We start from the raw sequence: 13,071 nt of genomic DNA, 5'->3' as shown, positions 1-13,071 counted from the left end.
TTTAGAGCAAGTACAATAGAACTGAGTCAGCGGGCTATAAGAAATAAACTAGTATATTTCTGCTTAGTTGAAGGAAAGAGAAGATGAGAGAGAAAGTAAGCGGGCTCTTCGTGAAGAGCCAGCTCTAGCACGTGCTCCTAGGCACTTTGTGAAAATGAAAGGTGGGCCACATAATAAAAAAGTAGTACACTCTTTTTATCTACTATTGTACATGTTGGCTATAAGACGGGCTATAGGTGACATGGTACAGGCTTATAGCCAGCAGCTGGCTATACTATTAACCATGCTCTTAAGTAGTGTCAGCGGTGACGTCATCTTCTTCAGATATTCTCACGTGTGTTGCTATTTGCATCCTCCACCGAACATTAATTTGAGCCGACTAATTTGAATTGACCCGAAAAGAAAAAAAAAGCATCACTTGAGTAGCTCATGGAAATTAGACTTGAACGCATCCATGTGTGCCGGTCGGAGCAGTGACAACGACACCTGCACCCCCCGGCCATCCCTGCTACGCATCAGGGCCACCTGACCGTCGTGGTTCATCGTGATCGGCTCCGTTCGCATCGGCTTCCCCGACGATCCCGATATGTTCATCATACGGCCCATAGAGGCATCAGCCATCAGCATGTAAAAGTTCCACCCGGCGACAGGGTCCTCCTTCACCTTGTGGATCCCGTCCTGCACCGTCGACGCCGCGGCTGCCAAGGCGCGGTCGCCACGAAGCTCCGGCACGGGGAGTTTCGATACGCACCCGGTAAGGCACGCACCGATGTACCCTTTGTCGACAGGAGGGACAAGGCGGCCGCGGGAGTTGGCGAAGAAGAAGAGTTGCGCGTCGTCCTCCAAGGAGGGCTTGCACCGGGCGGAGCACGTCCAAGCGAGCACGACGATGATGGTGAAAGTTGATGGCGAGTGAGGCAAGGGTGCGCCGTGGGATTCCCCTAGATTGACGATGCGTTGTTTTTTTACTTTTACTTTTTGTCTTTTTACATGTTGTGTCTCTCCATTAAGACTTGGTTAAATCTCAGTCGACTAATATCTAGCCACACCCTATCATCAATTGTCAGGAAGGTTGTAAAATGTCCTGAGTCCATCTGCACATGAGCTCAGAAAATGATCTAGATTGGATGTCATGTTTCTCAGCCCGAGCTTAATAAATTCCAAAAGAATTGAAAATAATTCAAAAAATTCTGAATTTTTTTCGGAAAACATTGACAATTTTTCTAAATGCTTGCAAAATTTTATCATGAAACAACAATCATGAAAGTCGTGGCAAAAAAAAACAATGGTTCAAAAGTGCTATTTTCGAATACATTTTGGAGTGCTGATTTTGTTATTTTTTTCCCCGACTTTCACAAATATTCTTTCACGATGAAATTCTGCAAGCAGTCACAAAAAATTTCAATGTTTGCCAAAAAAAATTTGTTTTCATTTTTTTCGACTTTACCTCGTAGAATATGACTTTAGATCTAGATTTTCTTATATCAGTTTTTTTTCTGGTGGATGGTGATAGCTGTGTTCTTGATCTAAAATATTGATTCCTCTGAGCCCACGAATATCTCAGTTCGAACTTCGAAGACAAAAAACACGGGATGACGATCCACAGCGCCTCCATCGCGGTCAGCTTGATCGGCTCCGGCAAAGGCTCGGTGGTTTCCGGCACATGGACGTAGCTCGCGTCGACGATCCTCACCTGCGACATGGCCGGCCGGGGCGACGGAGGTCGCAGTTGCCAGGTAGAATTGCCCGCTGGCAATGGCTAGCGTGTGGAACTGGGCACCACACGGATGCACCGCACCTTCCTTATATTTGGCAGTACGTACGCCAGTCGATGGGCAGGACATAGAAACCACACAGCTTGTGGACGGAGACGGATCGGACGAATTTCTTGTGGATAGTCCTCCGGCGAATTTGTGCCGCGCCATGATAGTGCTATGACACCTAGTACGCAAAGATAAAGGGCCGCGTGCCGGGCTGCCGGCTATACCAAAAATGATGAACGGCCGAGGATGAACGAGTAAGCGCACCTCCGACGCTTGTCCCCGTAAACATCCCGACCGCTCGGTCTTTGAGCCCTCCAACATCATCCTTTAATATGTCTGCGGGCCGCGAACTAATTGTGGTTGGATGGTTAGAGGTACTGTGGTATCCCCAGTCTATCAGGGTTCAAATCCTGCTCGCATTTATTTCTGAATTTATTTCAGTATTTCCGGCGATGCGCATTCAGTGGGAGGAGACGTTTCCGTTGACGACGAGGCGCCTGCGGTGACTTCGTAAATCTCAAGGGGTGCTCATAGGGGTAGGGTTACGTGTGTGCGTTCATAGGGTGAGTGTATGCGTGTATATATGAGCGCCTGTGTCTGTACTGATGTTCAAAAAAAATATGTCTGCGGGCCAGTTTGATCGTCCAAATTCCCGCAAATCAAACACATTAATATACGCATCAAGGGCGCCTCCCCGCGATAGCCACGTCATTACAAATACGACAAAAATAAAACATGATAGCGATTGGGTAGTGAGAGGAAAAAGGAGATCGGGGGGTCACGCCAACCGCCGCTGCGTGTAAGGCGTGTAGATATCACTAACTGTGTTGATAAATCTCGACTGACGTTAAGTCTCACTCGATGTGATATTCATATGATCTTACGAGAAGATCCATTTAATATCTTTTTTACTTTTGCTTTTTGTTTTTTTTACATGTTATGTCACTTGATTGAGACTTGGTTAAATCTTAGTCGACTGATATTTATCCACACCCTATCACAAATTGTCAGGAAGGTTGTAAAATGTCATGGGTCCATCTGCGCATGAGCCCACAAAAATGATCTAGATTGGACGTCATGTTTCTTGAACTCGGGTGAATAGTAAATTCTGAAAATTGAAAATAATTCAAAAAATTCTCTTTTTTTTGCGGAAAACATTGACAATTTTTCTAGATTCTTGCAAAATTTTATCATGAAACAACATTCGTGAAAGTCGTAGCAAAAAAGAAACCAATGGTCAAAAAATGCTATTTTCGAGTGGATTTTGGAGTGCTGATTTTGTTATTTTTGCCCGACTTTCACAAATATTCTTTCACGATGAATTTTCTAAGCATCCACAAAAAATTTCAATGTTTGCCAACAAAAAAAATATGTTTTTTCGAATTTACTGTTCATCCCGGAGTAGAATATGACTTTAGATCATTTTATTATATCAGTTTATTTTTTCTGGTGGATGGTGATAGCTGTGTTCTTGATCTAAAATATTGATTCCTCTGAGCCCACGAATATCTCAGTTCGAACTTCGAAGACAAAAAACATGCTTTATTAGACATGAAAGAGAACAACCACGTACCGAAGGCAAATTCGGGGCCACCTTCCGTACGACGCTCCTGGCCAGCTCTTCGCCGCCGGGCAGCTTGACGAGGGAGCGGTCGAAGCACGGCGTCGTGGCCGGCGTCTCGCCCCGGCACGCCGCCGCCCACGCCTCAACGAACGTCCACAGCGCCCGGCCGTCGGCGACACCGTGGTGCACCGTCACCCCGACCGCCACGCCGCCCTGGAAGCGCGTGGCCTGCACGGCCAGCACGGGGGTCGGCAGCAGGCTCATGTCCACCTCCGGCACGAGCCCCTCGAGCACGCGCAGGTCGTGCTCCTCGTCTCCGGCCAGGCGCCCGATGTCTGCGTCGCACTCCGCGACGACGAACCGGACGCTGTCGGAGGCGGAGCAGCTGATGCCGACGTCCCCCGTTTCCTCGAGGTGGACCAGCTTGCCGGCGAGCGGCGCGAAGCTGCGCAAAGTCGCGGCGAGGGAGGAACGAAGCGACTGAACGATAGCGTCGAAGGGCGGCGTGTCGTCGTCGCCCTCGTAGAGCAGCACGTGCTGCAGCACCGGGATGACGATCCACAGCGCCTCCATGGCGGTCAGCTTGATCGGCCCCGGTGGCCGGACGGCGGTCTCCGGCACATCGACGTAGCTCGCGTCGACGATCCTCACCTGCGACATGGCCGGCCGGGGCGACGGAGGTCGCAGTTGCCAGGTAGAATTGCCCGCTGGCTATGGCTAGCGTGTGGAGCTGGGCAGCACACGGATGCACCGCACCTTCCTTATATGTGGCAGTACGTACGCCAGTCGATGGGCAGGACATAGAGAACACACAGCTTGTGGACGGAGACGGATCGGACGAATTTCTTGTGGATAGTCCTCCGGCGAATTTGTGCCGCGCCGTGATAGTGCTATGAGTCTATGACACTAACCTAGTACGCAAAGACAAAGGCCGCGTGCCGGCTATACCAAAAATGATGAACAGCCGAGGTGAAAGCAATGCTACATGCACGGGGTGATTACGGGGGGTTTACGGGGTGGATCCACTTGGAAGTTTGTGATTGGTCATTTGAAAAAATTGGCCCCATATCCTCCTGAAAATCTGGGGGCGGGCTGGTTTAGTTAGTTGAAAAGGCCCCGTAATTACTCTGTAAAGGTCCGTGAGTCTAGCATTTTTAGGATGAACGAGTAAGCGCACCTCCAACGCGGTCCCCGTAAACATCTAGACCGCTCGGTCCGGACTCTTTGAGCCCTCCAACGCCACCCGTTAATATATCTGCGGCTGGTTTGGTCGTCCAAATTCCCACAAATCGAAAGAAAGCAAGCTAGAGCGGAAACGACATGAGTGTACAGAAAGAATGGTTCAACTCAACACAATATTTGCATCCTCTCCCTCCCTGCCATCCTCGAGAAAGCGAATCTTGCTTGGCATGTTAACGGACACGAGCAAAAGATATACACAAACCATTTTGTGGACACAGGTTCGCAGTTCATTCGGGCACACAAAGACTAACAGCATCTCCAGCCAGCCGGGCCACTCATACATGTCTTAAACGTCCGGACATCCGGTAAAACAAAAAATCGATACAACCGGACCTCCCAAACCACGAAAAAACGCCCGGGTAGACCGGCACCCTTTATATCCAGCTCAAATATAGGACGGATATGGGACGTTCCGGACATGCCCGGACGCATCCGCCTGACAGGACTGGCCCATCACCGACCCCGCAAAAAACCCCAATCCGAGCGACGAGCTCAAACTCTAGCTCACTCTGTCCTTCTCTCGCTCCGTCCACTCCTCTTCCTCTTTCTTTTCGATCCCATCCACCACGATGAGCAGCTCCGGCAGCGACTCCGGCACGGAGCTCGACTACGAGGAGGAGATGCCCCTCCGGATTGCGCTGGAGCGGTCCAAGGTAGAGACCGGCCCACACAGTCTTGTTTCCCCGCCGGACGCTCCTCCACGCGGCCAACGTTGGGTGCTTGTGCCCGCGCTTCCGGCCCGCACGCGTACTCCGGAGTCAGAGGCGCGCGCCGCGAGAGGCAGCGTGCACGGGAGAGGGACGCGGCAGAGCAGTCCGCGTGCCGCCGCCGCGGGACCGAGTCAGATGCCGGCGAGGACGCGCGTCTCCTCGCATGGGTGTACCGCCGCTCCTCACAACGGCGAAGACGGACGCTCGCCGCCTTCGACGAAAAAACGCCAAGGCCTTCTGGCTTGCTATTGAGCAGTCGGAGCGTGAGGCGAAGGTGGCAGTGGCTGAGAAGGCTCGGGTGACAAGGCTTAAGCGGGAGCAGGACATGGCGGTCTGTCGGATGAAGGGGCTCATCATCGTCTCCGACTCCGATGGCGGCGACAGCTGCACCTCCTCGTCCGACAACCAAGACCCTCCACCAGCCGCGGATGCCTACAGCTGCGCCGGCGACCGGAAGGGCAAAGGCCTGGCGAGGAACTGGTGATTCCGACCCCCCTCCTCCTCAATGTTTATATTGTTTTTAGTTGTAGAAGTTTATGAACTTGTCTGGGGATGAACTATGATCTTTTGGATGTGGTGAAGTATGTTAATGTCCGTTTGCAGCCGATCTTGTGTTCCTTTGCAGTCGATTTTTGTTGTCCGTCGTTTGATCATGCAGGATAGATCAACGTTTGCATATGTAGTGTGGATATGAGATACGCGGATGCAGAGTGGCAAATATGAGGAGATCCCGGTCAATTTCCGCGGACGCGTCCGCGGGCGTTTGAGGGGCCGGATTTGCCAACTGCGGCTGTAGATGCTCTAACCGAAGCAAATCCATTTTGTTTAGGAACTCCACTCTATGAGACCTTCACTACCTTTGGCAGCATCTACTGATTCAGAACTTAATTTGAACGACATATTTCGATCCAGACGCTTTTGGGATGTTTCTAATAACTAACGAATTTTGTTAGATCATATTTCAATTGGAACTTTCCGCATCGATCGTTTTTATTATGTCTTGTTTTTACTCCTATATTGGGAGTTACTCTACGTATTGCTTGACATAAAACTAATAGTGGATTTGTTTTTGTTTTTTTGTTGAATCTTTTTCACGGCTCGATAGAGAATTTGATAAGCTGATGATCTTTTTTTCCGCCTTTCAGAATACGGTTAACCATCATCTAAATTAATCGATACGAAAAAATTGGATTGGATTTTAGAATTCTTTTTTCTGCAATACCTCGATGTGACATGAGCAGTTTGCACGCGTCAGGTTTAGCCCACACATGTGGAGAGTGACAATTCCATTCCATACACGCAACCCGTCGAATCAACAGTTACTGAAAAAACATGTCTAATCAACAATGGTGTCATTTTCTTAAATAGCGATGCATTTGAAAAGCTGTACAGAATAGTAAGCATACATTTTTTTTGTTATAAAAGCCTTCATGACGGTTTTTATTCATACAGAAAAATTCTTGTATTGTTTGTGATCTCAACCATAAGAAATGCACAAGGCTCCTCTTACCAAGCAGAAGGACTAGAGTTCTCCGACTTGCTAACACATTGCCGTCATATTAGCTTCCTTAGGACAAAATTCAAAGGAACTATCACTAAACTCATGGCAGAGAAAAAAACAACCGTCCTAGATCGCCGCCGCATGCCCTAGTGAATGTCCACCCATTCTTCGTGAAATTCCTAACTTTCATACAACCGAAATTTACCACGAGCCTGTTGCACCCCATATAATTTGCTAAGGAAAGGTCGTCCAGCGGAGCCATCGCCTGTGCCGTCGTCGCATCGCTAGCAGCATCAAGGGCGTGTTTGGTTGCCTGTGTGAGGTCCAACCAGGCCCGCACGAGAAGGATTCGGCCTGTTTGGTAGCCCGCATACACTATTGGGCCTGCATCGCACGCTTCTTAAAGCATCTCAGGGCCTGGCTCACTGGAAACGCATCGAATCGGCGGTTTCTCCAGGGCCAGGCCCGAGCGGTGCACGTGAGTGGGCGCGGCTGCACGCGCGTGGCCACGCTCGAGAAGCCGCGTTGCTTCCCGAAGCACCGGCAGTTATTAGCCTCACCGCCCCTCACCGCTCCCTCTTCCCACTCTCCCAACTCTCACCGGCGGCGGCGGATCGGAGCAGAGAAAGAAGACCACCGGACTCCATCACTGGCGGCGGCGGATCGGAGCAGAGGAAGAAGACCACCGGACTCCCCAATGACGGTAAGCACTTCTCTCTCTTCCACATGAACGCTAGATTCGATCCATGGCGATAGATTCGATCCACGGCGGACGGGAATGGGGAATAGAGGTAGCTAAGCATAGGGGTAAATCATACTAGTTCATAGCAGTTCATACATGCAAGATCGGTAGATTTAGGGATTGGGAGATAGGGGAATAGGGGAAAGGGGGGTACAGAACGGACACCGGCTGACCGCGGCGGCCGTCACCGACGTGCGGAGCGGCTGGTCGAGCCGCTGGCCTTCATCTTCTTCTTCATCGCCGTGCGGGCCGGCTGATCGTCCTCGTCGTCCTCGACGGAGTCAAGGTCGATCTGCCAGGTAGGACGGACTGGCTCCGGCGCCCTACCTGGCATGTGCACCGCCTCTTCTTCCTCCTCCTTAGGCTCCCCGCTGATGACCGCCGGCGGCATGATACCCGTCTCCCAGTATAATGCGGCACGGCGGTCATTAGGAGCAAAGTAGGTCTTGTACTTGCACCACTTCCTCATCTGTTTAGGATCGTCGGAGACGGCCTGATTCATGGCCCAGCGAAGGATGTCAACTGCCATCGCGCCCTTCGCTGGGTCAGGAATCAGCGTCTTCAGCTCATCTTGAGTGGCCTTCATGAGCACGGCATTGGATTCGTTCTGCATTGCCGGCATGGAGCCGAAGTTCGAGCACACCTCCATGGTGTTCTCGAACTTGGTCCGGTCACCAGTCGTCCACCCGAGGAAGAAGGCCCTCCAGCCAATACCCCAAGGGAAGGGGTTGCCGTTGGAGCTGGAGCTAGAGCTCATGGCGATGGGGAGGAGGAAGGGACAGTGAGAGAAGAGAGGGGGTGGGTAAATAGTGGTGGGTAGGGTGAGTAAATATAAGGGGGGTGGAGAGGAGGAGAAGAGTGACAGTCATTCCGTTTTAACTGCAAGCTCTTGAATTAGCCATGAACTCTGTGCAATGCCTGACTCCATGACTTGTGTGCAGATCGAGGATAGCAATGCGATGGGCACGGAGGTGCTCCCGACCGTTGACAGCAAGGGCAAGCAACCCCTGTCGTGGTTCTAAGTCTGACAGTAGAATGGGTGGTAGGTATGGAGAGGCAAGATCCTAGCTATGGAGTAGTTGTATACGCAAGGGATTTACGAGTTCAGGCCCTTCTCGGAGGAAGTAACAGCCCTACGTCTCGGAGCCCGGAGGCGGTCGACTGGATTATGTGCGTATGAGTTACAGAGGTGCGAACCCTTTACACTGAGGAGGGGGGTGGCTTATATAGTGTCTGCCAGACCCCTCCGGCCCTCAGTTATGCAGGGTTTAAAGTACATAAAGATGGGCGTTATCAGTAACGCCTTACATAAAGTGTCATCATGGCCATAAAGACTACTTAATTACAGACCGTTTGGATGCAGAGTGGCTCTTGATCTCCTGGTGGTCGAGTGAGTCTTCATGGTCGAGTGCCTTCGAGTCCGTCGAGTGGAATCCCTCTTAGTCGACTGGAAGGTAGTTTCTTCTGAAGATGTCCTTGGGGAGGGTACTTTGGATAGGCCCGTGACCCTACCCTAGGTACATGACTTCATCATTAGCCCCCGAATGGATCGAGGTTTGAGTGAGGAAGGAGTTGATAATCTTTCCGACCCATTTTTGTGTTCCGAACATGTCTCATCTTGGATCAATACTCTTTTGTAACGATGGCAGCAACTTTTCTTTCAGTCGCCTTGATCCATTCCTTTCTTCTGTCGAGTGAACTTTTGGACTTAGTGAACTTTCGAGCGACGGATCGCAGGAAATCTATCGTCTGACAAATTGATCTTCTGTTAGCGGATTTTGTGGGATCCGAATTTTTGGGAAGTGCGCGAAGCGGTGCGGACCGCGGTACTCGGATGGGATAAGGCGTGGACACCTCGATTCTCGCGCCGCCTTTTTCACCATGTATCAAGCGTGCGCGACTGTTTCGGGATGTGACAGGATCGCCCGGGCCTACCTGTCAACCACTCGGAAGCGACTTTATATAAAGCGTCGGGCGAGGGTTTTTGAACAGTGCCTTCTCATTCTTCTCTCCGCCCTCTTCGCCTCCGCCTGCTGCACCTGCTGTCGCCTCCGCCCATCCACTCCTCGCGTGCTTCGCCGGCGACAATGGTGAAGGAGAAGACGGCAGCCTTGGAGCGCGCCAAGAAGGCGACGGCGACGGGGAAAGCAAAGGGGAGAGCGCCCAGTCGGGGCGGATCTTCGTCAAGGTCCCGCCTGCCGCAAGGTTGGGTCCAAGGGGATTGGATCCACTCGACCATCACCGAGGAGGATCTCAATGACCTGGCCAACGAGGGTCTGATCTCCCACGGGTCAGCGAGGCTCCCGGGGTCCGAGTGGCAACCGCAGCCGCAGGAGGGTGAGTGCGTTCTCCTAGCCACACATGTAGATCAAGGGTTCTCTCTGCCGCCGAGTGTTTTCTTCCGAGGGTTTCTGGATTTCTTCGGGGCGCAACTCCACCATTTCACTCCCAATTCCATTGCCTATCTTGCTGCTTTCGTGTCCATGTGCGAGAAATTCCTGGGTTGTCGACCACATTGGGGTCTCTTTAAGCACATATTCACCTGTCGCTCTCAGACGGTGAAAAAGGAAAGTCCGGACGATGACAGGACTAGGGTTATCCAGATGTGCGGGGGTCTTGGGATTCAGATGAGGAGTAAGAGCACTTTCCCGGCCATGACCCTTCCTGAGTCGGTCAGAGGGTGGCAGTCGACCTGGTTCTACTGCCAAGACGAGTCGACGCCAGGGCAGTCGACTGGTCTCCCTCCGTTCTCCATGGACCGAGTGAACAAACCCTCTTCTCCGAAGGTGCTTCCTGAGGAGAAAGCTCAAGTAAGAATGTTGATGGAGCGTGTAGTCCAGCTTGTTCGAGACGGAGTGACGGGTATGGATCTTCTGGAAGTCTTCCTTAGACGGCGCATCCAACCGCTTCAGTACCGAGGCCACCCGATGTGGCTGTACTGTGGTACTGAAGACACCACTCGGGTCCATCCAGAAGCGGTCGACGACACCACACTGGAGAGGTGGGTGGCCGCAATCACAGGGAATAAGGACAACCCACGAGGGGCTAGGAGGATCCCACCACTCGACCATTCCTACACACCGGACACGGTATGACCGCTTATCTCCAATTGTAATCTTGCTTTATTCATTCTGCTTTGCTGTGAATTGGTCGATTGACCTTTGTTTTTGTTTCGTTGTCTGTTAGGCCACCACTGAGCTATACTCGATTCCCAATGGAGCGCAAACGCCGACTGAAGAGGAGGAAGGAAGTGGAGGCGAAAGCCCAGAGGAGTGGGAATCGAATGCTGACGACGATGACGAGGGTGATGACTCTGGCGAGGAGGAAGAAGAGGAGGAGGAGGAGGAGGAAGTTGTACCTCCTTGCTCGGAAAGACATTCGAAGCTTGTCCATGATCCCGCGGCCGAGCGCGGTAAGGGGGTCACAACCGTCACGCAATCGACCAAGCGCCCTCGGACTACTTCTCCGGCACCGACTGAGAAAGCTCCGAAGCAATCTTGAGTGGTGCCGTCGAAGCCGGCGAAAGTCTTGCCGAAGATGAAGATGGTGATCCCCACAATCTCAGGGTAATGGTGTAACTTGGGTTTTCCTGTTTTCATGAACTTGTTCTTGGTCGACTCGTGAGGTAATCGACTGTCTTATGGAACTGCAGTGCTGCGACTTCTGATACCTCGGCCAGGGCCGAAGATCACGAGATGGAGGATGTTGTTACTTCAAAACCTGGTATGACTCTTGTAGTTCTGTCTTCAGTCGATTGACTACTTGTCTCTAATTCTGATTCTTTTCCGCAGCTTCACCCAACGTCGTTATTGACCTTCCTGATGACGACGACGAGGAACCACTGAGGCAGAGGGGGAGCAGGAACCACCCTCGCTTTTCTCAACCCACCACGTCCCAGAAGACCAAGCTAGCGCTGCTAAAGAAGCAATACGCCAGGCGGGGGTCATGATGGAGCAAGTGAAGGCAATCTGAGAAGCCAGCCAGGCAGCCTATGACGCCAGTTCAGCTCTTCAGAGTAACGTTCAGGTCAGTCGGTCACCGCCTGTTCTGTTAGGATATGATATCCGAAAATCCTTCTTTCTGAAGTTCCTAGAGTTTGTCCTACACCCGCTGGGTGTGTCGATTGACATTCCGGGTTAGTGGGGGCATGCTGAGTGCACCCACTGGGTGTAGTCCCCAAGGCTATGGTGGACTGCTGGCAGTCGACCATAGTCTTTATGTCTTAAGTTTTTTGCTCGACTAGGTCGAATGGATTCATAGACCGGTGGGGGCATGCTGAGTGCATCCACTGGGTGTAGTCCCCGAGACTGTGGTCGACTGCTGGCAGTCGACGATAGTCTGAAGAACACCTCCCTTTTTTGGTTGACTGGTCGACTCTCACTGATAAAACTAGTGGGGGCACGCTGAGTGCACCCACTGGGTGTAGTCCTCGAGACTATTGTCGAATGTTTGTATTCGGCCGTAGTCTTAGAAACGCGAAAGTGAATTGTCTTTGACATCTGTCGATTGGTTCTTCGCAGAAATCCTGCGATCTTGCGGCTCGTTATACTGATATGGAGAACAAACACATCCAGCTCGAGCTTGATCTGAAACTGACCCAGGAGAACTTAACGAAGGCGAAGGAGGAAGCTAAATGTATGTTTGGTGAGGCCTTCGACGACCGCCTTTGCCTCTCGTTTGTTTCAGAGTCTGATCTCACTGTAACTTGGCAGACAAAGTGAATGATGCCCTGAAGAAGAAAGACCTTGACTTGGCTGAGATGCAGAAAGCGGCTTTAGAGAAGACCAGGCTCGCAGACGAGAAGCTGGCTTCAGTCACCAAGCTCGAAGAAGAAAACGCCAATCTGAAAGCTGCTCTTGATGCTGCCAACAAGGAGGTCAGTCGACTGAAAAGCGATAAGATTGCCCTGAATGATAAGGCCAGTGAGTTGGCGGGAAAGAAGAACGATCTGGAGGCTTATCTGGGTGGACTCGCCAAAAAGCTATTCCTCATGCTCGAAGGTAATCTTTTGTACCAAACAGACACTTTAACTGTGATCTTTCCATTCGACTGTTGTCTTGACTCGGTGGTTGTGTCTGCAGAATTTTGCCAGAACTTTGAAGAGGAAACTGGTCGACTTGAAATAAACCTGGATCCCATCAACTCTCCCGTGAAAGATGAAGTCGCTATGAACGTGCTCCGGCTCGAATCTCGTGTTGCTGCTGTCGTCGACTACCTCGCAAGGCTGAAGGTCGCGACTTCCCGCATCGACACAACACTCTGGCCAAGAGAGACGCTTCAGAACGACCTCGAGTCCCTGATGACTTGACTAAACGAGGTCCCAAGTCGAGTGCAGGAGTGGAAGAAGTCTTCTGCCAGGTGTGGCGCGGATGTTGCTCTGTCTCTGGTCCGCGTTCACTGCAAGGATGCACGAGAGGAGAAGCTGGCGGCTCTTAGGGTGGCTAACACCAAGAAGCACGATTTCCGATCTTTCATGGAGACCTTCATCGCCGATGCCACTCGGATTGCAGATGGAATCGACCTGGATGAGTTTGTTGCACCTTCCAGCC

General features: G+C 51.5%; 1 protein-coding gene across 1 annotated transcript; it reads right to left on the bottom strand.

Annotated features, from left to right (window-relative positions):
* Positions 1–34: 34 nt before the first annotated feature.
* Positions 35–4,231, bottom strand: LOC123039562 (anthocyanin 5-aromatic acyltransferase). The gene is made up of 2 exons (XM_044462674.1): positions 3,337–4,231; positions 35–1,017 (listed from the first exon to the last, which is right to left on the bottom strand). Exons 1-2 carry the CDS (start codon positions 3,985–3,987, stop codon positions 415–417), a joined length of 1,254 nt encoding a protein of 417 aa, XP_044318609.1. The 5' UTR covers positions 3,988–4,231; the 3' UTR covers positions 35–414.
* Positions 4,232–13,071: the final 8,840 nt, after the last annotated feature.

The sequence above is a fragment of the Triticum aestivum genome, chromosome 2B, assembly GCF_018294505.1.
Source record: "Triticum aestivum cultivar Chinese Spring chromosome 2B, IWGSC CS RefSeq v2.1, whole genome shotgun sequence".
Taxonomy (NCBI): domain Eukaryota; kingdom Viridiplantae; phylum Streptophyta; class Magnoliopsida; order Poales; family Poaceae; genus Triticum; species Triticum aestivum.
The sequence above is the reverse complement of the archived record's forward strand: the minus strand, read 5'-3'. Positions and strand labels throughout refer to the sequence as shown.

What these genes read in the sequence shown, in the direction of transcription:
- LOC123039562 (XM_044462674.1), bottom strand. Translation starts at nt 3,987, where the DNA reads ATGTCGCAGGTGAGGATCGTCGACGCGAGCTACGTCGATGTGCCGGAG. An exon ending in TGGCCCCGAATTTGCCTTCG is followed by an intron (nt 1,018 to 3,336) that starts GTACGTGGTTGT and finishes ACTGAGATTTAA; the next exon opens with CCAAGTCTTAATGGAGAGAC.